The sequence below is a fragment of the Colletotrichum chrysophilum genome (assembly GCF_026319265.1).
Source record: "Colletotrichum chrysophilum strain AFK26 chromosome Unknown scaffold_166, whole genome shotgun sequence".
NCBI classification, from domain to species: Eukaryota; Fungi; Ascomycota; class Sordariomycetes; order Glomerellales; family Glomerellaceae; genus Colletotrichum; species Colletotrichum chrysophilum.
The window spans coordinates 38883-66473 of NW_026517453.1; the positions used below are offsets into that span (position 1 = coordinate 38883).

The following is a 27591-nucleotide window of genomic DNA, read 5'->3' on the forward strand; positions in this document are numbered from 1 at the left end:
GACAGAAGGCACAAAGCACGAAAGGACCACGATCAGCGCAAATTGACTGAGATGGTTCTCACGCCCAGCGCTGCGCGATTGGCTGAGCTGACGCTGTGCCGTAGACCCGCATTGCTCCAGCCTCTCCTTCATGGATGCTTCACTCATTTCGCGGGGTCGATCAATTGACGAAAACGCAGCCAGATTCTTTGCGGCCTCTTACGCCTCTGGCCACAAATGAATTGACGCACAACATGGGGTTCTCTAAAGTCCTGCAACGCTTGAAGCCATCATCACGCTCCAGTAGCGGCAGTACGGATGTACAACGTGCTCGCCATGACCGAAGCGCCCACACGCCGGTGCCATCCGACGATGTATCGTCTGCCATCAGTCAACAAGACCCAGCGGATGATTCTGAAGCGATCACAGTCACCGAGCCACGACGATCCTTGATGCATGGTCGAAGTCTAAGTCCATCACCACGCGCAACTGAGCAGCCGCAGCCGACAGCGTCGTTGACAAGCGACACATCTTTGCTTTGGAGCCGTGCTTACGAAGCTCTGCGGGAAGAAGATGCACAGTTGGTGGAGCATTACGAGATACTTCTTTCCCGAGAGTTACAAGGTATGCCTTCCTGATAGAGTGTAACAGGATATGTACAGACTGACTCCTTTTCAAGGAACTTGTCAACAGCACGATGACGAACGCCGACATGGCAACCGAATCGACATTGATTCCGACAAGCGTTATGCTCAACTAAAGACTATCACCGACCGAGGCCTTCGACGCGCCGATGATAACCGAACGAAATACACTCTATTTGGGCACCAATTTATCCTGAGGGACCAGGTTCAACAGGCTGCTCAATTTGTGCAGACTATGAAAGGCATTGTCGGTGAGGCTGTCAAGGCGTCTTCCGAGGCGTCCCTCGTCTGGGCCGGGATATGTGTCTTACTACCAGTCTTCACCAATCCAAGTGCGGCAGAGGAAGCCAACCGTGACGGCTTGTCGTATGTCGCCTCTCGTCTTCCATACTACGTCCAACTTGAACGTCTTCTATGGCCAGAAAACCTGCTCGAAATAGGACCAAAGGCGGAGTTCCACGGCCATATCGTCGATCTCTACCGACATATCCTTGAGTTTCAGATCAAGACGGTCATCCGATTTTACCGGAAATGGCTTGCTAACATGAGTCGCGATATTATTCAATACGACGATTGGAAAAGGATGATTTCCAATATACAAGAACGAGAGCAAATCATACGAGAAGAATCAAACACTCTGAATAGCATTGCTTCGCGGAATACCCTAGAAGCCATCAGCAAAGTCGCACAGCAAAACTACAATGACATGCAGTCGCTTCTATCGGTTGCAAAGGATCATCTCGATGTTTCAAGGGAACACCGCGACATTTCGGCAGAGCAGCTTCAGCTCCAGATGTGCGTTCTCTTGTGCCTGAATGCAGACAGTCTGCTGACGCATAGTAGCGAAATGTTCAACAGTCGCCCTCTCGACCTTTGCGTTGTCAACGAGGCGCGCTTCGACAGTGCGGATGTGCAAGACAGGCCGAGATGTGAGAACGGTACTCGGGTCCGCGTTCAGGAATCGATATACAACTGGGCAAACGATGACTCTGGCGAACCGTTCTTCTGGCTTGTGGGACCGGCGGGGACCGGCAAGTCTACCGTTGCACGGACGATTACAGACTCTTGGGCTAAGCGGAAACAACTTGCTGCTGGTTACTTCTTCAAAAGAGGAGAAAAGGGCCGCAATGACACCAGTCGGTTATTCGCCACTATTGCTGTGCAGTTGGCTGATACGATTCCCTGCTTTCAAGAGCTTCTTCGGCGCTCGATCGACGGTATGGACGTAGATGCCATCGGAGAAAGGGGCCTTAAGACGCAGTTTGATAAGCTTATCATGAGTCCCCTCATGGCTCTCGAATCCGTCCATAGCAGCCGAAAGCCTATGGTTATCGTCATCGATGCTTTAGATGAATGTGAGCGCCCTGAGCATCTATCACAGGTCATAACACTACTGGACAAGCTTCGTGACATCCGCACAGTACACTTGCGTGTTCTGTTCACGAGCAGGTTCGCATCCGAGGCCAACGGGGCATTTGAGCCCTTCATCAGTCACAAAAATGCTCGAAAGTTTGAGCTTCACCGCGAATTCTGTGAAGATGCCAAGTCCGACATCCAGACCTTCCTGATGGTCAAATTCGCAGAAATCAAAAAGAGGCGCAAGGTGCAGCAAGACCCGTGGCCTGCCGATGAAGATCTGGCTCGCATGGTTCAACTAGCCACGACCCCTGAACCCCTCTTCATCTACGCCGCTACTCTTTACCGTTTCGTCTTTGACGAGAAACGCCCAAGCAACCCGAAGAAACAGCTAAAGCTATGGCTTAAGCAATGCGAAGAGGGGAAGTCCCAGCTACATCAGATCTACGATCCTATTCTCCGCCAGATACTTAGCGACGAGGAAGCAGACTCTGACCAGCAGCTGAAGTTCCTTGGGCTCTTGTTCTTCTTGCTACCCCGCTATCTGCTGCCTCACTTACCGCTCTCCTGGGTATGGACATTGATGACGTCAACTGGTGGCTCCTCGAGTTACATGCAGTGCTGGAAATACCCCCCGAACGTCATCGCCCCATCCGATTGCTGCATAAATCGTTTAGCGATTTTCTTCTGCACTCCGATGATACAGGCAACGGTAAGCATATCGTAAACGCAACAGCAACACATGCCATGCTAGCCGCACAATGCATTCAACGCATGAAAGCAGGGCTCAGACGGGACATTTGTGGCATTGACAAGCCCGCAGTACAAGGAGACGAGATTAACCAAGACTTGATTGACACACATATCCCCGCCGATCTCCGGTATGCTTGCCTTTACTGGGTTTATCATTTACAACAAAGTGAATGGTCTCTGGGAGATGACATCTGCGAGTTCATCTACGAGCACTTCCTTCACTGGTTAGAAATATTGGCACTCTTGAGCAAAATGTCGGATGGAGCCGCCGCAATTCAGCAAATTGCTAAGATGTGTCAGGTCAGTCAAAGGTGTTCTTGTGCTACACATAAGCTGAGCCCTTGAAAAGCAGCGCTCTGAGACACTTGCTGAACTGGGTGAGTTCGCAAAAGATGCCAGCAAGGTCATAGGAAGTTTTGGATCCATGATTGAGCGGATGCCACTTCAGATCTATGGGGGTTTAATTTTGTTCCTACCAGTTGCAAGTACTGTAAGGCAGAGATGCTGGAGCCCATGTCTAAGAAATCTGCCCCGTGTTCAAGGCGTGAAATTGGATTGGGATGCGCATCGGCAGAAGCTCAAGGGCCACACATCTTCGGTCGGCGACGTAGCCTTCTCGCCGGACGGTCAGTTGGTGGCGTCGGCGTCAAGCGATAGAACAGTGCGGCTCTGGGATGTAGCCACAGGCGCAGTCTGGCAGAAGCTCGAGGGCCATAGTAGCGGAGTTTCCGCGGTGGCCTTTTCTCTAGATGGTCGACTCGTTGCGTCAGCGTCGCACGACGCAACGGTGCGGCTGTGGGACGTGACTACGGGCGGGATAAAGCATACGCTCAAAGGCCACACGTCTTCAGTCTTTACAGTAGCCTTTTCGCCAGACAGTCAGTTAGTGGCCTCAGGGTCGTTCGATCGGACAGCGCGGCTCTGGGATGCTGCTACAGGCGCAGCCCGCGAGACGTTTGAGGGCCACGAAGGCTGGGTTACCATAGTGGCCTTCTCGCCGGATGGCCGAGTCGTTGCGTCAGGGTCGACCGACGAAACGGTGCGGCTGTGGGATGTGAACACGGGCGCGCTCCGGCAGACGCTCAAAGGCCACACATCTATAGTCAACGCCGTAACCTTCTCGCCAAACGGTCAGTTAGTGGCGTCAGCATCAAACAACACGATAGTGCAGCTATGGAACACAGCTACAGGGGCAGTTCAGCACAAGCTTGAGGGCCATAGAGATGCAGTTCGCGCAGTAGCCTTCTCGCCAGATGGCCAAGTAGTGGCGTCAGGTTCGCATGATGAAACAGTAAGACTTTGGGACGCTGCAACAGGTGCAGCTCTTCGGACGCTCAAGGAGGATCATGTGGTCCGCGAAGTCATATTCTCGATGGACGGCCACATGGTGGCGTCAATATCAGGCGATAGGACACTGCGGCTCTGGGACGCAGCTACAGGCGCAGCCTTAAAGACATTTGATAGTCATAGTGTGATTTACGCGGCAGCCTTCTCACCAAATAGCCGTATGATGGCGTTAGCATTGGAGGACAAGAAAGTGCAACTCTAGGATGTAGCCACGGGAGCAGCTCAGCACACACTCGATGGCCATGTGCGCCATGTATACAGCGTAGCCTTTTCGCCGGATGGCCAGGTGATAGCGTCAACGTCGGACACGACAGTGTGGCTCTGGGACGTAACTTCAGGCGCAGCCCTGAGGAGGCTTGAGGGCCATGAGAATACAGTTCTCGCAGCGACGTTCTCACCAGATAGCCGGCTAGTAGCATCAGCATCAACTGATATGACGGTACGGCTATGGGATGTAGCCACAGGCGCGGCTCTGCACAGGCTTGAGGGCCATAGAGAACTAATCTATAACGTGGCGTTCTCTCCAGGTGGCCAGGTGGTCGCATCAGCATCGCTCGATAAAACCGTACGCCTCTGGGAAACAGCTACGGGCTCAGCCCTACAGACGCTCGTGGGTCATGAGGAAGGGGTTGCTAACGTGACGTTCTCGCCGGATGGCCAGATCGTAGCATCGGTGTCGGCTGATAAGACGGTGCGGCTCTGGGACGCAGTTACGGGCGTAGCTCTACAGACACTCGGTTTGGGTTACACGCGATATCTTGCATTCGACCCATGTTCCACCGCTCGGATATTTACGGACTTCGGTGCTGTTGACGTATTGACAGACTCTTTGGCAGCCGAGTCACATTCACGTGGAGAGATGGCATCGTTTCCATCAATTAGTGGAATTGGTATAAGTTCCGACCGCGCTTGGATTATGGAAGGGAAGATGAAGATCATTTGGGTCCCTGATGAGTACAGACCAACAGCCTCGGCCACAAGTGGTTCAGTCTTGTGCATGGGATGTAGATCAGGGCGTGTTATCCATCTGGTAGCTACGAGTCCGTATCTCTAGCAAAGTCGCGGGCTCAAACCAACCATTCACTTGATATTCCGTTCTTTCTGCAGGTTGGGTGACATCAAGGTCCGGAAAGTCTACTTGTGATCTCCCTTACGGAAAGAACATCAAGAGTTGAAGGAGTGTCGCAGTATGCCGGCAGAAGCGGCGCAACGGAGTGCGATCAGCGTGGATAGACGACTTTGGGGAGGCGTGGAGAAGGCCGACAAGCAACTATCGCGTTTCATAGTCACAAATGAACAAGCTTATTGTGACCTCTCTGAGAATATGCTTTCCTCTCTGAGAATATGCTTTAACTGAAGGTAAGACGTCTGTCCTAAGCCCCAGGACAATAGTTGTCTGGCATCAAGGAGAACTGACGTTTCGAAAAAATAGCGATACGATATGGTCTTCAGGTAGTAGCTCCTGAAAATTTAGAAATACAGTGTCATTTAAGAGAAATATGATAATGTCCCCAGTTCAAGTTCGCAGGTGATTGCCACGTCGTCCGTCGCGAATCGGCTACTGGTTGACTCGACCACGACGGCGCAGCCCTCGAACCGAGAACGGGCCACCACCCATCGACACTGAATCGTGGCTTGACCGGATGAACCATAAGATCGACAGTGTTCCATGGAACGGCAAGAAATCTGACAAAAACCCGATCTGGGGCTTGATCAATCGATGGGATGCCATGAGTGACGAGCCGGAGAGCTGGCCTTCAACCAGGCTCTGTTGAACGACACTTTTTGCCATCGAGAGGAAGCTTATGGGGTTCGATGGACTTGATTGACTTCTGTTTGGAAGACTGAGGAAGATCAGGATGTGAGTGACTGAGGCTTGAACACGTAGGTTCCTCTGTCAAAGCCCTGTCAAACAAACGATGAACCGTGTGCCTGTCCAGCTGTGACTGCCACCCGACGTTTTGCTGGTTGGCTTTAAGCTCGCAGGCATTTCAGCCTCAAACCGGAGGGATGTTGTAAGGACTGTAAAACCTTCGCATACACGAAACGAATCTTATAGCCCTGACTCTGAATTTCCGTGGAACATCACACTATGTAGTGAGCGCGACAATTGTGAAGGCCGTTCAAAAATGGTGTCAAGTTTGTTGAAACACCCGGCCCACCAAAGACACTGGCATTACCCCGCGATTCCAGTCCGATTATATCGCACAGCGGCCTAGCTTCCCACAGCAAAACCCCATTTTTCCGTCTTAAAGTTTCCTCGGGTAATTGTGCATCAGGCACAGGCTACTTACTCATGGAGCTCCGTGAATCACAATGGCATTTAGCTGCACTCGCCTAACCTCCGATTATTTGCGAAGTAATCCATAACAACCCCTATGCCAGTACGTTGAGAAAGAAAAACATTCCCGCCTTTATACATGGGTTTTTCCTCCACCTCGCTCTACGGGAAGTCTCTCTCGTTCCTTTGCCGTTCAAATTGTAGCTAGTCAACTCAAAAACGTATGGGGCCAGCGCCAATTCAACGACGAAGAAGCGGTTGCTGGACATGCCGCTTACGTCGAAAAAGGTGCAGTGAAGGAGGTCCTCCTTGTATCAACTGCGTCAACCGACAGGTCTACTGTCACGGCTACGGTCCTAAGCCGGAATGGAAGGACAAGGGCGAGAAGGAACGTCAAGAAGCAATACGCTTGCAGTTGAGGACGCCAAATGCACCACGCCGCCGCATTTCTTCGGTCACCCACGGCAATCCACACGTACAATCAACGCAGGCTGTCACTTCTGCAAGCTCGATGGATGCTGGTTCCCTCATCTGTCCACCTCTGGAGCGCGCACTCAGCACATGCTCCACTGATGTTGAAATCGACCTCTCTCTTGACGTCGACCTAGATCGGATTTTGTTCGGCGAGGAGTGGTCAACCTTTGAACACCACGAGGTGAACAACCTCCCGGTTCAGTCTGGGTCTCTCCCTACACCTATAACACCCAGTGTGAGGTTCTCTCTTGCGACTTGCGAACCACATCTTACCCATCAGTCATCCGAGAGGGAGATGGATCTGGTCATGCACTATTTGGATCATGTCTTTTCTCAGGCACAAGGACCACACCTGAACCAGCCTCGTGGCTGGCTTCTTTCCGCTCTCATGGCGTCGCCCGGCTTCTACTTTGCAGCGATCGGCATAAGTGCATACTGCCAACACCATGACGCACAAGGAGATTCTGTTTTGCGGGCGACAGCCTATCACGACTATCAAAGTTATCGAACTCGCTCTTCTAAAATCTTCTCGGAAGGTTTTTGGGGTAATCTTCCTGGGGAAGCTTTAATTTGCGCAGTACATATATACCGCTTGGAGGTGGGTTCACTTCCTGTCCCTCATACGGGTTACTCTGACCAACTGACAACCGATAGACACTCTCAGGGGATACCCCAAAAGCTCAGCAATATTTCAAATCTGCTTTGACAGCAATGAGAGACCTTGAAAGTACTGAGAATTCCCAATCAGCCATGTCGGTGCCACCTGTGTCATCGGCCATCTCGCCACACTCAGTCGGGCCTCACCTCTTGCACCCATCCAGCAAGGCCATGGCATATCCACAATGCCTCCTCGCTTGGACGGACATACTGACTTGCTCCCTTCAGGGAGTGCTGCCTGACAATATGGAACTATACAATAGACTATTGTCAGATAGCAATTTCGGCTCCATGTTTCGGACAGCAACAGGCTGTGCATCATGGGTGCCCAAGGTCATCATGGCCTGCAGCAGTTTAGATGTGTGGAGGAAAGACCAGGAGAAACAAAACGGGTTGAGCATACGTGCTTTGGTTTCTCGAAGCGACGACATTTCGTCCTCGATCGAACGAGAGCTACATCCAGATGCGAAGCATTCAAATTTTGATGTGCGTGCTGGGAAGCTGACAAGCATCTACGGACACGCGGCATTGGTTTATTTGAATGTGGTCGTTTGTGGGGCTAATCCTCGAGTCCCTGAAATTTCGCACTCTGTTGATCGTGCGATGAAAGCATGGTCATCCGCAGCACAGCAAACGAAGACAGGATCGCTTCTCTGGCCGTCTTTGGTGGTTGGAAGCCTAGCGGAGGGATCTCAACGGGAGTTGCTTGAAGATCTGTTACGGGAACAGGCCGGTCAAGTAGGGTCTATAATTACACCCGTAACTCAACATCGTATCTACTCTATGCTTCAGACATTCTGGCAGGCGCTGAATAGGGACAATGGCGAGCGTGATTGGAAATTCTTCTTGGATAAGCATAGCATAGAATTACTCATGGCGTGAATAAGACTGCCTTTTATAATTCATGCAAATTCCGGTTACCCCATGTGCAGACACGCTGGATGGAAATAATTTGAAGCAAGAAGTCCAGAAGGAATTGAAACAAATGCTCAGTATGAGATGTAAGACGTATACTAGCCCTGAATAGTGACCTAGGACCATGTGGAGGAATTCTGGGGGTGAGACATTCATCCATGCATGACTGACCGAGTTATCCTACGTGCAGAATTAGGGTTTAACGCGTCATTTCGCGCCTCTAGAATAGTGAAACGACTTGGCGCCAGCCATTACTTCTCATGAACACACTTCTGCACGCCCCGAAAAGATCGACGAATCGTGTAGGCGCCGCCATCCCAGCGGGAAGCTAGCGCAAATGAGCGGAGTTCCCTCAGTCACCGGTGGCCAACGTTAAGCTTCGCGCCAATATACGCGACTAAGCGGAAAATACAGCAGAAGGACCTGGCATTTCTGTTCCGATTCCTCGCTCCGATACTTAAGAGATCTTTGCCGGAAACGGTTCATAGAAAAGTCGTTTCGAAGTCTTCTCGAACATCATTCCAGATTCCAAGTTCGATCAGTTCATCCAAACGCATAACCAAACGAAGTTTACATACTCCTGACATCATGAAGCTCTCTTGCGTCACCGCGGTCTTAGCTTTTGTCACTAGCTCTTTGGCCCTCCCCAGTATGTCCGTAAGTGGCCACAAGCTTGGTCCTAATACTTAGGATACGTCCCAATCATTTCTGAAGATAACTGACAGAAGTCAAGATCAACAACGTTCTTGTTGAGCGAGACGGGGGCGAAGCTGTTGCGTCGGGGGAGAGCCCTGCCACGGACTATGTAATTCCCATCGACCAGCGCGATGAGAGTCCGGCCACGGACTACGTTATTCCCATTGATAAACGGGATGAAAGCCCGGCAACTGACTACGATATTTCGATCGACAAAAGGGATGACAATCCAGCAACAGACTATGTCATTCCCATCGACAAGAGAGAAGACCCCACTGATCCCGGTGGCGAAAGTCCTGCCACAGATTATGTTATCCCTATCGACAAGTGAAATGTGTTACTTGCACTGGCTATTGAGGTTCTGCTGAACCATCTCATTCGTGTTGGTACTTGTCGTCATATGAAGGAACAGAGAAGGGCTGGTAAAATAGAACACAATATCAAATTGAAGGCTGGTAGTGTGTCTAAATCAGTGATTCTTCCGACCCATTCGGGGCCAGAAGTGAAGTTATCGTTGCTATACTTGAAGTTGCTGTTGGGAAAGAACTTCGGTAAAAGATGTAAAGGCTACCGAGTTAGCATGTGATGTCCATGGCAAAGAACGCAAATTGGCCAGCTACCTCCTCAACAACTGCACAGTTGCGTCTACATTTCTCTAGTAAATAGCCAAAGCGCTCAGTAGCGATAGCATAAGAATTTGTTCTGGGTGTCCATAGCATGCGAGACCGGAACATCTTCCATGAACCCGCCGAATCGAAGAATATCCGACACAGTAGCGTTTCCAGTCGAATCGCGCTGACGCTCCCCTTCATACTGATATAGTCGTGTCTTTGCATCTTCCTGCTGCCATTTCCACCAAAGATGATCAATCTGCGCGTGATGCAGGTAGAAGACTGGGTCTATGGCTCATATTAGCCGGTTACTAAAGGTGGAGGATTATTCATCTCACCGTTTCCGGCAGCGAAAGCCAAGAAGTCACCGCTCACAGCGCGATGAATGCGATTATGCAGTCGATTCTCCATCTCCCACTCGAACTCCCGGTATCTCGTCGACCTGATAAGTTTTTCGATAGACTCCGGGCCAAACCAAGGGCCGAGAGGACGGCCAGCTGTATCGGTGGTCTTAAAGCCACGAGCTAGACAGTGTTCCACGTAGGTGCGGTTGTATCTGATGGGACGTAAATGTGAGAACGGACCATCGGTGACGCAACGACCTCCTCCAACGAAAACAGGACTCTTAGGGTCACCGTCGCCGCCGAAGCCGGTCTCGTTGTTCCATATTGATGATGAGGTGAGATCCATCCAGTCCGTAGTCCAGTCCCAGTAACTGCCGTTGGTGTGTTCAGCACGAGTTCTGAACAGGACTTGATCATCAACTTACGGTACTTGTCCTTTGAAATCGCAATGTTCTTTCAACGCAGACTCCCACGCCTTGAGGAAGTACCTATGCCATGGCAAGAATGAAGCAGATCCATGAGCTGGAGTTTGGACAAGTGTCAGACATAGCGAACACACGGAGAGAGAGAGGCATACACAACGATCCAATTCTTTCATGCAGCAGAGAGAAGTCGTCATAGACTGTTCCGTTAGGACCCCAACGCGCAGGTTCGCGACTCAAACAGTTTACGGCGTCGGTGAAATTCTTCCTCTCGTCGGCCGTGAGCGCGCGCCACTCTCGCCGTATGGCGGGATTACGACAAGAAGCGACTTGGGGATCGCGAGACCAGCTTGAAATAGTCAGGATAGCTGACATGGACAGTATTCCGGTTAACACAATTGAGCCTGCCCAGAAAATCCAGATCGCAAACTGACGGGTACATCTGGAATACTTTAGCAAACGCAGCGCCTCGACAGAAGTAAGTTAAAGGCTACCTGCTGGATCTCTCATTCAGGTCGTCACTAAAGGTATCATGATCATCGGAAATGAGTTCGTAATTATTCCATTCATTTCTGCAGATGTGAGAAAACTTCGAGGCCATCGTTCATTGAAAATGCGTCGCGAAGCATTGGGTGGAGAGACCGGTGATGGGAACTCAATGGGATGAACGTACTGCAATACCGCCCAACACACCCTGTGCTTGGATCATTTGCTCGCTTGTTCCCTCTCGGCGGTCTAGAACTCAACTATCCCTTGTTTGTGCAAGAGTTTCCCGAAAGCTTCTTCGACCGAGTCAGAACCGAGCATCAGGAACACGCCTTACCCATGGCTCCCAGGACACCGTTGGAAGGTACCTCAACGCCGGTAGCATATGACGAGGTTTCAAACAAAAGTTTCATTAACTTGTTCATAAACCTCCGCAGGTCCATCGGAGTTTTCGTATTGAAAACCCCCAGCCGCTGATACTACCGTGGGCGGCATACCCCTAACTTCTAATTTTCGGATGTCTACATATGCTCATGTATGAGGCCTGTCAGTGTTGATCCACTCGTCACTCCAAACCGTTCCGGGACGAGGCGCCACTCGGGAACTGCCATTGAACCGGTCGGTCACAAATTCCCTCATCTTTTGAAAGTTTCGACAAGTGTGTGGCCTGTCGGAGTTTATGTAGTTATCTTCAACCCCAATGTAGAAGATGGACGGAATTGGCGTCAAGTCCGAGTTGCAGAGTATGATTTGCCTGAGGTGCTCAATGCAGTGGTCTCGGTGTTTGGTGCCGTGGATTGGGTTTTTGTTCGGATATATGTCCGGGTAGAACGCCCGGCGGATGTGATCCTGTCGCATGTCAGTTGTTTCCTATGACGACGCTCTCTTGAATTCACTCACCAGACAGTGAACAGTATGCATAACTTCTAAGCTGCTCAGAGAAAAGTGGTAAGCCGAGGGATTCCGTGCCACAGGGAGCAACTCAAGCTGCGATATATCCGCCTTCTCTGGGAGCCCAGTACTTCTCATAACCAGGCCCCCACGCCTTTTTCGCTTCGTCTTCAGTAAGGAGGAAGAATCGGCCTGGCGATAGAGTAAATAAGTACGAGGATTATACCGCGGAAACCAGAAACTTCGGCAGCAGCTTCTATTTACCCCAATGAAGTTGTTCCCAGTTGTGATCAATATCTTTCGTTGGTTCACCAACATACTTGATGCGTGGCGTCCCGTCTTCCCGCTCAGGCACATACTCGAACCCGTCATCCAGGAATGCAGGGCTCGCCTCAAACCACTTCTCCTCTAGTTCGATTAGATGTTTTGGCGCGTCTTTTTATGTTATTATAACAGGTTGCTCATGATGAGAGAGAGTTAATTACCTAGCTCAGTGTGAAAGCCTCTTTCGAACGATCCAAAACGGTTGGCAGCTCGTAATTGAAGGCCAAGCCACGCTGAAAGAGCGGCCAATAACAGCGTGCTCGTGAACCATACTCCGACTGCCAAGCGGAGTCGGTTCTCTCTTCGTCTGGCTGCTTGTGCAGATGCATGATGAAAAAGCTGGGTGGCATCGCCTTCCATCTGGTCGGCACTCAGTTTGATGTCCGTGAAAGTCGACATTGCGGCGTTGATGCATCAAGCAAGATGACGATGCTTCTGTGATTGTGGTGAGCGCATTCGTCCACAGACAAGCACTACAAAATGGATTATTGTTCGTACATGGTTAAACCTTGCGTGTAGCGACTCGGCTGATGGTTGGCATTGTCAGTGCCAATGTCAGAACCAGCGCCACGGCGCCAAATGTAGACTTTCTCGGAGGAGAAGGACAATGTAGGTCAAATTTTCCACTGCAGGCTAATTGCTTTTTCAGCAAATGACTGTTTTCCAACAATAGTTGTATCCTAAGATTTTACAAGTCAATACAGCTTCACATAGCCATTTGCGAAGCCTAAATGGTGTTCGAGATGCTCATCTTAATGCGAGGTCTTCTGATTTCTTTGATGCTGGCTGTAGTTTTGGCGGCACCAATGCTGGTTGATGCACACCTCAACAAGGTTGGTGGCTAATGTTGTGTGGAATCTCGTCAGCGTCGCTCACCCTGTATCGATAGGGAATCCTGCCCACCAAGCAGCAGGAGAGTGTTGTAAGTTAAGCAGTCGCTTCTGAAGCTAGGCGAAAGCTGACTTGAATAGTGTAAGTAGTGGCCATATTTTTGAATGCTTGGGTGATGGAACGATTCTTCCTGCTAACTGTCTCACTCAAGAGTAAGTAGATATAATGATGAACGGTTGAGGCTGGAACGTAATCTTATACAAAGCGTTGCAGTACGTTGGAGGACTTACACGAGTTTGACTGAGTGACAAGATGGGGGTGAAATGCACATGGATGGTTTGGTCCGCAGATTGGGCTATCCAGTGTCATGGAGGAAAGCGATGTCGAAGTGTTCACACCGGATGGGTTTACAGTATATAAACATGGTACACTTCGTCCTGCTCTATTACACCGAGCTCAACAGGAAAACTGAAGTTTTGTTCTTAAACACCTCTGTTCATGATAGTCCAGTCCTGAATTCTATCAAAATTTCTGCATTTGCGCCACAGATTGAAATCGCTCTTTGACCCCGAAGCCCGTGATGGATCTTTCTCAAACACCACAGGCGTAACGTCAGCAGTGCACATGAGAGACTTTCTGATGGTCTCTATGCAATGATCGATGTGTCCTCGAACAAGTTCTTCAGGGGCCCTAAAAGCGGTAACTTTGCTGTAGTCGTAGTCATTGCGGTAAGTGTACTGACGCACGAGATTCTGGAGTGTATTATCAGCTCTGGCTTGTTGTGAAGTGACGAAGTGGGCCTTGCTTACCAGGCAGTGAAGCTGGTGGAAAACGTTGAGAAATCCCTTGACGCCTCCACCCAATTCTTTGGAAACACGCTCATACTTCTCCGGTGGTGCTTTGTTCAAGGCCGCCAGCTTGTCTTCGGGGAAGCGAATCGGGGGCACTTGATGCGGTCAGCTGTGTCAAACTACAAGGGATATGGAGTCCATCCTGCACACACACCTCTCCACAGACGAATCCAGGCTTCCTCCACCTCACGCGTTGGTTTTCCACGATATGGTGAGGGCTGCATCAAGTGATTCTGCTCTGTGTATTCAACAAACTCCATATCACCGGAGTCAATGTATGGCGCTAAAGATAACTCATCAATCGCGGTCTCGAGGATGTAAAAGTCTGTTGCGTGTTGTAAGACTCACAATAGGGCGATAGTTGTCTAGCGCATTGCAGGTCATCGGGTTTCTTGCCGATGATGAGTCGAGTGCATAAGACAATAATAATGAGGCTTTGGCACACCACTGCAAGCACAATAGGATCGCGAAGTCTTTGCGTCCAAGCCCAGTACGGCGTTCTTGGAGGGATCGAGCTGTTGTCGCCGACTTTATCGGCCTCGATGTCCTTGATGGTCTCGTATGCAACGAAATCTTTCGCAAGAAGCGACTTTGGCCACATTATTGCTGATGGTTCAGACTGCCTATCTTACGTGTGTAGCTACGCAATTAGGCCTGGCGATTCCAATTCAGACTGTACAGAATGCTGGACTTGGGGGCAGGCTCAGCGGCGGACCAGCGCCAAATTAGCGCCATCAAGCCCTGGGTGTCCGTGGCGAGGATTTTGGCGCGTTGGCGCGTACGACGAGTAGTGGAACGCGCCAATTCCCGTATACTTACTTGAGCACGCTCTCAGTATAAACTGATTCAATAATCCAGGCTGCGCAGAGAATGAAACTGAAAACAAGGACTTGGGTTCTCAGTCTCCACGGCTTCATTTGGTAGCTGTTGCTTGGCGTAGTGTCTGGAGTACCGTATCACCAATCACTCTCGACTTTCCAAGCCCTGTGTCCCTCATCGTGCTGCACATCACTGGCCGCCGATTGTGGCTTTTCAAGCCATGTCGAGGTCTTCTGGCTCCATCCTCTGATCTTTAATCGCGATGGATGAGACGACAGTGAGTCGGCTGTGAGTCGGCTGTGAACGCCTATCGTCAAGCGGAACGATCCAGGGCTTGATGCAGCCAAGCATCCTGATCTGCCCATCAAGATGCCCTTTGGCCGTGGAGCCGAGATTTCCACCCTGTAAATACCACTTGATTGGGCACCGAGACGAGGTGTCTCAGAGACGCCACTGAGCTGGCAAGGCTGTGTGCCTTTGCTGCCCCAATTTTAAAATGCTGTTGCCTTGAGATGTCCATCTTTAAAGATTGGTGCGATTATGAGATGTGAGGCCTGGCTATCAAAGTTGGCGGATATTTCAGCACTCTGGTTCGATTGCATGCATTTCTCTTGAATCGCCGGAATTCACTTGGCCAGTTCACTCTGGTCAATAAGCTTTGAACTGGTATCCGTTCGGGATGACATCCCCGCGAGAACCATCGATTCCGTCGCCAATCTCACTTCGGACTGAGCAGCGATCGGATTCGTACACCCGGAGCCATTTTTTGGAACACACCAGCGATGACTCGAGACCGCTCATTGGCATCGGCGACATGGCCGGAAGCCGCACTCAGTCTCACGCGCCGGCCATCCCGTTGACTCCGGTCGGACACCCAATTTCGCCAACGCACCGTCAAATCGATGAGCCCACACCAGGCACTGAGCAAGACAGCCCCAAACTGCGAAATAGCCTACGCAGTTCTGCAAAGCTTCTGGAATCCGATGCCAGTGTCAAGAACTCTGATGAGTCCAACATCAAGACTGGCCTGTCCAAGTCTCAGACAAATGTCTTCTACGCATCCCAGCCAGCATGGAGCTCGGCACTTCTGGCATGGCTGGCCGAAATCATCTGGTGCTTCGTCAGTATAGGCTCGGTTGTTGCCTTGGTCGTTGTCTTGAACGTGTTCGACGACGAGCAGCTACCCCAATGGCCGCTGGGATTGACGCTGAACACACTTGTCGCTTTTCTCGCTACCCTCGCTCGAGCCGCATTCGTAATTCCGGTTTCTGAGAGTCTCTCGCAGTTGAAGTGGGTTTGGTTCCGCCATCCACGGATGTTGAAGGACTTTCAAGACTTTGATGCGGCAAGCCGAGGGGTCTGGGGCAGTTTGCTGCTGTTGACGACGACGAGGGGATGGTGAGTTTGCTAGGTATGTCGACGATGAGCGAATTCGCCAATCTAATGAAAGAGCCAGGTCTCCGAGTTTGATATCAGCCATTGTTCTGGTGTCCGCGATTCTCACGTCAACGCTCACCCAGTCTGCTGTGACCTATCCTGTCCGGATGGCACCCATCAACGGCCCCGCGCAAGCCACAGTATCGCGGTCGACGTATTACTTTTACAATAGCGCAGGAACTCATAACAACCGTAAGTGAGACTTAATAGTCTTTCCCAATCCTTGCTTGGGGTCGATGACTGACAGATGATGTGCAGTCATATATCGCCAGTCTGTAGACCAGCACCTTTTCGAAGGTCTCAGCTACGACTACGCCAAGATGTATCCTTTGAGCCAAGCTCGCTGTCCAACCAGTGATTGCGAGTGGCAGACGTACAGTTCGTTGAGTGTGTGTACCAGACACTGGAATGTAACGGACTCTTTGAACATTACCTCCCAGAGAGTGAATACCGCCGCACCCATACCAGTCTTCGCGTCACTGACAAATGGCCCTCGTGCAAATCTGACCCAGCCGCATTTTGGCCTCGTCAGCTTGACGGGCGTGGAAAACACAATCTCTGCGCTATCGGAACCTTCTTACAACCCAGAGTTGTCCATCTACAACATGACATTCATCTACTCCCTGAGAAAAGGCACCACTGACATCGACATGCTGGGTGCAACGGAAGTCGAAATGTACTTCTGCGTCAAGACTTTTAACCTTTCAGTCACGGGGAATATCGAAGAGCGGAAACTCATACAAAACACGACGAATTTTGAGACAGGCAATTACACCTTGCCTGACGGCCGGGGGCCATTTCCACTCTCTGCCCTCCGAGATCCATTGGACCGAGAGACAAAGTTTCCCTTGGGGCCAACGGGTGTGATTACCCAGAGCCTTGTCAGCGCCCTCAACGGGACATACATCGACCTGGCGTCAGAAGCCAGTACTTTGGGGCTCGCCCCAGCTCGGTATTTAACCGCTTTGCAGTCCCAGATACAACCGAACGTATCGAATGCGATGCACGTGGAGAATGCAATCAGGAATGTCACCGACAACATAGCGGCTTCAATGTCTAACAAGTAAGTCTAATATAGTGGCTGGTGTCAGTGTATCCGGAATGCTCATCAGCTCTGAATCACCAGGATTGCCCAAGATTTGACAAATGTGACTGGCCAAGTCCTGGCCGCTGAGACGTTCGTCCAGGTACGATGGCCGTGGATCGCGTTCATATCCGCACAAATCGGGCTTTCCGCGGCCGTTCTAGTTTTTACAATTGTTCAAACGCAACTGTCCGGAGTTGGGGTCGTGAAGAGCTCGACTCTGCCCACTCTGGTTGCCATTGACACGGAAAGCAAGGGTACGCTAGAGAGCGAGCTGGTCAGACGCAATAGTCTTGGAGAGGTCGAAGATGCCAAGATAAAGTCTGAACTTGCGTGGAGGCTTGGTCTGACGGAAAGAGGGTGGCGGCTGAAGACGTGATCACAATTCACACGTTATCCGAGGATACATATATGCGTACTTGTAAGTCTATATCTTGATGATAGTAGAGTAATAGACCGCCAGACCAAGAATCTCACAACGTCTGTAACTCTGGCTTTGTTTAAACTCGTAGCCCTCACGACTCCTTCGTCGACGTGAGAGGAACGCAGTCATGAAACAGCAAAGGGTACGTCAGTGCCTTGTGCTGCTCCGCCTGATCGATCAATGTCTGCGCAACAAGCGTGATACAATGCTTCGTATGCCAGAACTGATGACACCTAGCATCCATCCAACCGATCCCGTGCTCGATGGCATACTCTACCTTGCGCCAGCAGTACAGGCAGTGTAGATCATGTGCCCGCGGGTACGTCGTGTAGATGGCGGAGAAGTTCCCACTCTGTAGTTGCGGCAACTCGCTCGGCGGCACCTTTTGCGTGAGATCGGTATCGGTGAACCACTCCCACTCGAGGTATATATCCCCCGTGATATCATGGAACTGATCCACGATCTCGCTCCAGGCGCAGGTCGCCGGTACCCAGGCGCCCAACTGCTGCTCAAAGATACAGCCCCGCTGGCGAGCTTCGGCTGGGATGCGGCCGCACTCGGGCTCATGGGGGATCTGCTTCGGCCGATCGTGCGCCTCGTCGTGGTGTGGTTTCTTGTGGGGGTGATTGATGTGGTGGGTGTCTTTGGAGGGGTATTCGTGGTGCTTGGTAGGTGATGGCATGAAAACGAAGACGATGATAAAGGTGCAGACGATGCCAAGGGCCAGCCAAGCTATAATTCTTACGCTTGGGAAGAAAAGTGATTTGGAGCTGGGCGGCTCTGCGTGTTCGCTGGGTCGCCTCTTTCTCAAACGTCGAGATGGCCGAATAGGCGGCTGACTGGACGGTAGCTGTTGCTCCTCATCTTTGAATGGGCCACCAAGGTCGACCTCTGGTTGATCTTGAGTTGGTAGAGGTGTGTACTGCGATTTGGTGAAGCATTTGAGAATTGCGAGTTTCTCCATCTTGGCGAGTTCCAGTAACTCTGGTGAGCCTTGAAAGCTAGCTAGAGACGCTAACGTGCCTTTTTCCCCTGGAGAGCAATATCTTGCGGTGTTCTTGACACAGGGGAGAGAGTAGAGAGCAGTTTCACAGGAAGGATGAACTGCCGCGTCGTGAGCTGGGCATCAAAGGCAAAGCCATCAGCTGAACCGAGTCAATCCAGAGATGTTGCGCCAAAGTTTCCAGTAATCAATTTTCTGAGAGGTTTTGGCGCCTGCGCCTAGCGGAGCTCTCATTTGTTCGAGAATTGCGTATGCTTTTCCTCCGCAGCTCATCCTGAATCAGAATGTCGTCTGATGTTCTCGGAGCTGGCTGATAGTCTTGTCGACAAGGAGATCCTGGGTTGAGGACTGATTCAAACAACACCTAGCTTCGATAATTCCGCATGGGGTTCCGTCGGTCAGCGCTGGCGCCAGCGCCTAATACTTGTCGCTCTCCTTGTTGTGCTGGCAAAAGACTGAGGTATGTTTTGTTCTATTACCGATGACATGGACTGTATCCATCCCTCTATTCTTTCTGATACCTGTGGTAAACCAAAATGGACAACAAGGAAGATTCGCGATCTTCAACAGAGACGTCCACCATGGACGAGGAGAAGCAGATCCTGCTGGAGTCCTCAGAAGTCCTGGAGCAGACGACGCTCAGGCCGAAGCACAGTCCCTTCATAACAACGCGAGTCGCGATTTTGCTTCTTGTACTGTCCAACATTGCTTTCGTGACTGCTCTGGACTTGGTCCTGCGGTCGCAGTCGAGTTCCAGCCTGCCGGCGTGGATGCCGCCCGAGAGAACGGCCAAGAAGCTTTTCATGTACCAGAGCGTGTTTGGGGGAGAACCGGACGCAAAGTCGGAGGAGATGTGGACCAAATTGATTCCGAGTATGTCGTTCTATCCGTTAGTTGGCACCGATCGGTGTGTGAGTTGCTGACCATGCACGTGGTTCGGTGATAGTGGGCAAGGGCTGGATCAACGTGACGGCCGATACGGATGAGATTCCATATTACCCAGGCATGGGTCGGTCTATTCCCAAGCAGAGGGCACTCGTCGCAGTGTTCCATCAGCTTCATTGCCTTGTAAGCGCAAACCCCGTACTGATGTCGATGGGTGCTGATGTTTGTATTTACCAGTACATGACAAGATCCGGATACTTCGCCGCGCGAGATGGCAAGTTGAGCACGGTAAACACTACGCATCTCTCCCACTGCTGGGACTATCTGCGGCAGTCAATCATGTGTTCAGGAGATACTACCTTGGAATGGGTACCACCTAGAGGGGTTGGGAGTACGGGATGGGGATACCAGCACACGTGTAGGGACTACGAGGCGTTGTACATCTACGCCGAACAGCACAGAAGCAGCGATAAGAAGGTCATTCATGAATAGAAAGTTCTTCCAAAGACTGTAGCCAAAAAAACGATTCAAACCACAGACATGTGGTGGAGCAACATCTTCCCAAGACCACCTCCTTCGCATAAGTACCGAAGACGAAACGATCGGGTTTTCAACCATTCCGTTATCCGCCATCTCGGCCACTCAACTTCCCTCCTGCATACCACCCACCAGCACCAGATGTTAGTGCTGAGAAGGGACCGTCACATCTATACTAACAACACTAATTTCTCCCGACTTAGAAGTCTCATGGGTCAAGCTGGAACGTATGGGTGGTGACCTGTACAACAAGGCAACAAACATTAAGAAAACACACATTAACCTGACGTTCATTTCTGAGTCCAACATGCAGGATTTAGGTCATGCCGATGATAAAACTATCTACGATACCAATCTGGACCCGTCGTCACCAATATTGTTGAAGCTGGCCCATGTCCTGCCGCGATGCGCAGTTAAGCATCAAGCAGGCAGTAGTGGCTACTAGTGAACCTTTAGGCGTAATTCATTAATGACATGCACGTCAGCAAGTTCCTGCATCTCAGCAGCTTTCTAATTCAAGCGAAAGTCTCTTGACGTATCTTAATTAGAGCCAGCTCGAGAATGACTGGGGCAGCGACAAAATGCGCCACATCAGCCACTCTTCTGATTTCCCCACAACACCAAAAAAAATTCATCGTGACTCCGGAGAAACGCCAAAAAAAAACATACAACACCGGGCATTCGCCGGTCGTCACCGACCCGACTACTACTCCAGCCCTCACTGGCTTATCTATGGGAGAGCGGACGGGATCCCGAGTTCTCCAGTGGGTATGGTCGTATGTGCAAGATCACGCACACTGGAGATCTCATATTCGATGTTTGGAGGGCACTGGCGTTTGACGTCAGGTCATCAACGAAACCCAGTAGTTCCTCCCATCTTGAATCTTCTCAAATAAGACACTCTATCAATTATACAGACTCCTCAACTGTCGTCTCAGATGGCAATTACTGTCCTTGTCCTAGAACTAACGTGGGAGGCACGGAAAGGCTAGCTAAGCTAACGACGTCAGCTTTACACTGAGACTTATGCTCCAATCAAGTCTCAATCATATTCCGCCCTATCGTCTCGCTGATCAGGGATTTCTCACTCAACGGCCGAATTCGCCCTCGGCATGAGTATCTAGTGAATATCAACTTGTGGAGTAGACTTCACTCAGCAAGCCCAGCCCAGCCCAAGTTGCCTGCCCCCATCACGACTTTCTCGAATACATGAAAACATCTCTGGGAGCAGAGTTTAGCCTTTTGAGAATGCAACAAAGCTTCTTAGGAAATTCCTCAACATCCAATGCTCCAGGTACCCAACAACGAGTCTCACAAAGGATTACGGCTTCTCCCCAATAACCTCGTGGAAGAGATGTAAAAGGGGAGGTACAACACACAAGCCACCAAAAGCGCCCACTAATCAATCAACTGATTATGGTCTACTTCCTGATGATGGGGTAAGAGTCATGATGAACTAACCTGGATCATGTGTCCGCTTTTCTGGTTGATGGGTTTCAAGGCTTGGCCTATGGAGGCTAGGGCACTTGCTTGTAGAAGGAGAGACACCCAACTGCCAGCTGCAACCACTAGCCTCTGTACATTTCTCACAACATCGTTATTGCTGCGCCCCAGAACATGTAAGAACAACTCGTCTGTCTGTATCAGTTGTAGGATAAGAGCGATCTTTAAAAAGACCGAAGATGTTGCTGCAGACCAAGAAAGCCATATCGCACTGTGTGTTGTGGCATGAACCGCTTTAATTCGTGTGCTTTAGACATATGTGTCAGCGGTATACTGAAGGATGCCAGCGGAAGTGGTGCGATAAGCGTGGGCAGACGGCCTCGGGGAGGCGTGGAGAAGGCCGGCAAACGGCTTCGGGGAGGCGGGGCCAACAGACGGTCTCGGGGAGATGTGGGGTCAGAGGAGAAGGCGCTGCGGTGCCGGGCGGGCCATTTAGATCCCACCGCCGAGCGGGTTTCATAGTTCCAAATGGACGAGCTCACTGTACCGTCTTTCAGAACTTCGACCCAAGGTATAAATCTGTCCCAAGCTCCCGGACAGCCATTGTCTGATGCAGAGGAGAGCTAGTCATTGAAAACTTTCGCTAAAACGATCTAAAGACGGCAGTTCCTCAAAAATCACACTCTCAACCGAAAGAACCACATAGAAGAGCATTCACGATGGCTGCAAAGAACTTGGCCTCATTCAAGATATATCTGAAGGCATACAGTGACGCTGAATACGACAAGGTCGGGTCCTATTACCACGAAGACGTGTCGATTCTATTGCCGGACAAGCAATTTGTCAGCGGGCGGGTCAACTTCCTGGAACACTTACGCCGCACGCATGCCATCTTTACAGAAACTTTGAGCATCCGAGCGATCATACTGCAGGCGGAAAGATCGTTTGTCGTTATGGGTGCATTTTTCGAGGCAAAGAAGGACGCTCCGCCTGAGGCCGTCGGCGATAAGTCGTTTCCCAAGGGTGAGGTGGCCCATTTTGTTGTGTGGGCATTGTACCAGTGGTCTGAGGGCAAGATAAAAAGTATCGAGTGCGTGATGCGTGATCCCACGTTCTTTGAGCACGGTAGCACGAGTATTACTGCACTGGTGGAACAGAGTCGACGTATCGCTGATGAAGGAGTGGCTCTTTAGGGGTTGGGCAGTGGGGTTTGACTTGCCAACAATGTCTCTATACCTACACACAGGGCATAGAAGACAGCCAAAAGTCAATGCATTAGATGCATCTCTGCTACTATATGCCCCCATTACTGAGAAAACAGTCTGGCGGTTACTCAGTCTATTGAATATGACAAACATAATCAAGAAGCGCTCTGCTTTAGAACCTCCTTGATCGGCACATGAGCCTCCACATCAAGTATGCTCTGGCACGTTCCTCTCGTTGTAATCCTAAGTAGTGAGTCTCGTGACTGTTCTTGGATGGCACTCGCCCGAGGCCTTCGCACACTATCCCACAATCTCAGCATCTCCGGGATATGGCTGGGATCGTCCACATCAGCGAGGAGGTCACATAGACCATCGGCGTCTGCAAGTGCCTGGTTTGCCCCTTGGCCTTGGTACGGGACCATGGCATGAGCTGCGTCGCCAATCACTACTGTTTTCCCTTTGAAGTAAGATTGGAGAGGCTTGACATCTCGAACTTGAAATAGCTTTAAAGAGGATGCGTGACTGAATCGAAAACGTATTAGCTCAAGCTCCTGTGGTGCAAGGTGGGCATGAAGGGTCCTTACCAAACAACTTCAGTGAGCCAGTAAGGAAACCCCTGCAGTGCCCTCAACAGGTCATCTGTGCTTCCATTTGCCGTCCAAGAGTGGCTCAGAGTTCCAGAGTTGTGGACGAAAGAGTCGGGTATGCCAATGGCAAAATTGACTTGGGTGAAATCGCGGCATGGATAGACCACAATATGCCGCAGATCTCCGTTGCCGGCAGTGAAGATGCTGCCGAGGACTCCCTCTGGACTATCCCTCAAAATGGCTAGCGCTTCGTGATCTTTGGCCATGGCGACTTTCACAGTTTCCATCGGTAGATCAAAGCGGAATAACGACACTCCTGAAGGGATGGGTTCGGGATGGTCTGAAACGATGATGGGTCGAGTTCGGGAGTGGATCCCATCGGCTCCTACACAAAAGAATTAGCCACGCCGGCAAGAGTGTGAAGTATTACACTAACCGATGACCAAATCAGCGCGTCGGCATGTTCCATCAGCAAAGTGTATTGCTCCGATCTCAGGTCGTAACATTGGCGTCGAAGACCACCTCGATCGGTGCCAATGTCTCATCTACAACGGCGAGTCTTCGCAGTAATGCCTCACGAAGATCTTGGCGGACCAAGAGCCACAAAGGGACTTCTCCATCAGCTGGCTTTGGCATCAGAGCGACGCTCGTTTCTTTCCCCTTCATATTGAATGTTCGATAACCTGCGGCCATTACACCCTTCACGTCTTTTCTGTGAATACCAAGTTTCTGTGAGACCGTGACGCCATGGTCGCGGATTCCGAAGCCAGCCGAAGGCTCCTGCAAATGAGCTGCTCGACGTTCGTAAACCGTAACTGCGTACTGGGGACAGCGTCGAAGAGCCACAGCTATGGCAAGACCTCCTATGCCTGCGCCAACTACGGCGACGTGAATCTTGGATTCCGATGGAGACATGATTCTTGTTCAAATGCTACGTAGAATGTGACGGGAGAGGAATGGTTGCCTGTTGCTGAAAAGTGCTAGCTGTCTCTATGCTATATGGTTCATCGGGTGTCTGTCATTTATATCAAAAGGTGACGGGCTTATCGGAGATCAAAGAGACGGATCGGAACTTGTTTGAGCTGCGAAGCCGATCAGCGCCAAGCCCCCGTACCGGCGAATTCATCTTGTATCTCCTTCACAGATGGACCAGATGAATGGCAGGGTCTGCAATGGATGGTATCACTGTCTAACGCGTTGGTTGGAGCGGCAGGTAGTATCTTACCCGAAAAGCTGCCGAGATTTCGATTTCTCTCATGTTTCCCTAAATAGTTATACTAGAACCCACACAAGAATTACGATTGACCATCTTATAATTGTGCGCCGTCGTGTAACTGGCGTATCGACAGATACACTGTCTCAAAGGTCCGAAGTCAGAGAAGACATAGCAGATAATATCTTCCGTTGAAACGATACGTCCCTGGATTAATCCACCTAGTTCTTCCAGGCTGTACAAATGAGCCGCCAGGACGAAGTTCTACTCTCGCCTTCAGGATCACTCAAAACATGTGCAAGCAATGATGTAAAGGCTTTCAGTTGGCTGCCAGGAGTATAAGGGGTCGTCAAACGGGTTGTTGTTCGTGACGGCGCAGACATCTTCGACCATTTCACCCGAGACCTCTTCGTTTGCCATCTTGCACTAATATGAAGCCATTTTACATTTCTAATTTCTTATCACGTGTCACCAATATTTCTCGTACTGTCGCTGTAGAGCCGGAGAGCATTCCCTCAACTCCGAGCAACGTTATCCTAGAGCCTGGCGGCTGATGGGAGACGCCGAACTTTGAACATGACAGTCACAGAACTAACGTACCGCCATACACCAATCGACCGCCTGGGTCACACCGGGGCACGGGCGGTCATGTCAGTTTGGGCTGGTGTGGAGGCGGGGAAGACGGACTGCGGGTGCCAAGGTGCACTCGGTAACTTATTTCCGAGTCGAGTAGTGGATAACCGAGAGAGCAAGGACAGCGGAGAGCACGGGAACTTGAAAGTCGTCCGTCTTCCGAGACCCTGGGGACATTCAAAGAAAGGTTATTTCAAACCAGCGAGGAACCTCACTGTGACAGCTGCGCCTAATCGGTACATACTACATTTTAATGGCTACAAGCATTCGCAAAGGCGTCTCTTCAGCGAGTATAAGGTACCAAACAGACGAAAACGCTTTGCTGCCAAACCAAATCTCCATGACAACTGTCAAAGGAGATACACCTGTCCCACTGTTACTTGGACCTGAGTGCAACCTAGCTAGTGTCCTCCTGAAGTATAGTTCTCAGCGACCAGTAAATCAATTCAGATTGGCCAGATTGGTCAGAGGCATTTCTCGGTCTCTCTTTCTGGGTTGTACCTTCACGTAGAAGTTCACAGGCTTTACAAAGAATGCGTTGAAGGTTTTCCAAGATCCGCTCGGCGTGGCCGCTGCACCTTCAAGCTTAAAGTCAAAGTCGCGCACAATCCTGGGGATAAGCTTCGATATCTCAAGGATGGAGATGTTTTTGCCCAAGCAGGTTCGTGACCCCAAGCCGAACTGCCATAAGGATACGTCAGCCACCATTAGATACGTATCAGCAGGGAATAAAGTTCAGTTCATCTTACCGGTGTCCAATTTCTGTTCATAACTGACAACTTGGTCTCGTCACTAACGAGCCAGCGATCCGGCCGGAAGTGGTCAGCGTCATCACCGAACAAAACCTTGTCCCGATGCTGAACCCAGCTGTTGATGCCAACGACAGCCTGCGAAGGTAGTAGAGAGCGTTAGCAACAAGAAAGCGACTAACAGGAAATGATCGATGCAAAGCTTACCCCTTCAGGAAAGAACCTTCCACCAATCGAGGCACCACCTTCGGGCACAACTCGTTCCAACGGTAATCCAACGGCTGGGTGCACACGCAAGGCCTCTTTAATAACAGCTTGAAGGTAGGGCATTCGCTGGCTCTCCATGAACGTAGGTGCTTCCGAAAGCTCACCACGGCTAGCGAACTCATCGATTTCTTGACGCAGCTTCCTCATACTCTCTGGACTTTTTAATAAGTTGTAAAGGATAGCCGATAGGCTGAGGCCAGTGGTGTCGGATCCAGCAAACATGTTGGCTGCGCAGCCTGCGAGGACATACTCGTTGGTGAAGTTGGGATCGCTGGAATGCTTGGCCAGAAATTTGGTGAGAAAGCTTTCCTTGGCAGCCGCCCCATCTTCTTGGCCACGTACGTCAACAACCAACTTTGGAGATGCCCGTTCAGCGTCGATTATCTTCTGGGTGAAATTCGGCACAAACGTAACTGACCCATCTCCAAAGAAACGTTCGAAGACGCTCAATAGTAACATCGCATACTTATGCAAGGAAGGGAAAACACCAACCAAGCCAGCATGTACGAGGGCCATATTGATATTCTTCATTACGCTAGAAATGTCTTCCCCCCGGTCTAAGAACCCAAGACGTTTCCCGTAAGTCATCATCGCGATAGCATCGAATGCAAAGCATTGAAACCAGTGACCGAAGTCAGCTGCGATTCCTGCTTTTGGAAACTCGTCGAGTCGTTGACAGAACAGTGCGCCGCATTCGTCCAAGTAGGGTTCGTAATGGACGAGAGAAGTCATCGAGTAGGCGCTAGAGTAGAACCGCCTAGAATAGGCGTGGCGCTTGATATCTTGTTCCGCAAAGATGTTCACCCTTCGACTATCAGGCGTCGTTGCGATATACCAGTCTGACTTGCGGAACTGCGTGGCGTGGCCGTAGATTGTCTTGGTTGATTCCGCATCGTTGATGCTATATCGGTTTGGACCGTAACGGACGATCGGGCCTGACGGAAGCATGAAACGGTTAGGATTTTCGGGGTACATGGCAGATTGGCCTTACCATATTGTTCATGCAGTTGTAGGTTGACCTTTTCGAAGCTGCCCTGCTTAACACGATAGAGGTACCAAAGATCAGTCAAGCGTGCTAGGGGCGGCCCAGGTACTGATCTCAAGGGACTTCTTATCCACTTGATTAAGGCGACCGTGAGTTTGGCAAAGAATGCGAATATCGCGATGACCAAGAACAGTTGGAAATTCATCACGAGAAAGAGTTGTGCGTATGGAACAAGTTGCACAGGTCGGGGTTGGGCAGCAAAACTCAAGATTGCATGAGAAAACTGATCTAGATATAAGGAGAGAGATCCCCTGCGGAAGGCGGGCGGACGGATACTTATTATGGTCTCATGGGAAATATGAGGCTTCAATGGCTTAGTCGATGATTCATAGTCACGAGTCATAAACAGACTTGAAATTCTTATTAGTAGTACACCTTTACAATGCCTGCAAGTACAC

The 27591-nt window shown here is 50.6% G+C and overlaps 5 protein-coding genes across 5 annotated transcripts; 3 read left to right on the forward strand and 2 right to left on the reverse strand.

Annotated features, from left to right (window-relative positions):
• Positions 1–552: 552 nt before the first annotated feature.
• COL26b_012191 (uncharacterized protein) lies at positions 553–2832 on the forward strand (the record flags this gene model as incomplete). The annotated part of the gene is made up of 3 exons (XM_053184838.1): positions 553–603; positions 673–2550; positions 2803–2832. 3 exons carry the CDS (start codon positions 553–555, stop codon positions 2830–2832), a joined length of 1959 nt encoding a protein of 652 aa, XP_053031219.1.
• A 10661-nt stretch (positions 2833–13493) lies between these two features.
• On the reverse strand, positions 13494–14463 carry COL26b_012192 (uncharacterized protein; the record flags this gene model as incomplete). The annotated part of the gene is made up of 4 exons (XM_053184839.1): positions 13494–13763; positions 13821–13957; positions 14017–14187; positions 14211–14463. 4 exons carry the CDS (start codon positions 14461–14463, stop codon positions 13494–13496), a joined length of 831 nt encoding a protein of 276 aa, XP_053031220.1.
• A 1032-nt stretch (positions 14464–15495) lies between these two features.
• COL26b_012193 (uncharacterized protein) lies at positions 15496–16476 on the forward strand (the record flags this gene model as incomplete). Its single annotated transcript, XM_053184840.1, has 2 exons — positions 15496–16079; positions 16416–16476. 2 exons carry the CDS (start codon positions 15496–15498, stop codon positions 16474–16476), a joined length of 645 nt encoding a protein of 214 aa, XP_053031221.1.
• Positions 16477–17717: 1241 nt separating this feature from the next.
• On the reverse strand, positions 17718–18590 carry COL26b_012194 (uncharacterized protein; the record flags this gene model as incomplete). Its single annotated transcript, XM_053184841.1, has 2 exons — positions 17718–18358; positions 18467–18590. 2 exons carry the CDS (start codon positions 18588–18590, stop codon positions 17718–17720), a joined length of 765 nt encoding a protein of 254 aa, XP_053031222.1.
• Positions 18591–19165: 575 nt separating this feature from the next.
• Positions 19166–19894, forward strand: COL26b_012195 (uncharacterized protein; the record flags this gene model as incomplete). Its single annotated transcript, XM_053184842.1, has 2 exons — positions 19166–19502; positions 19752–19894. 2 exons carry the CDS (start codon positions 19166–19168, stop codon positions 19892–19894), a joined length of 480 nt encoding a protein of 159 aa, XP_053031223.1.
• Between the last annotated feature and the right edge of the window lie 7697 nt (positions 19895–27591).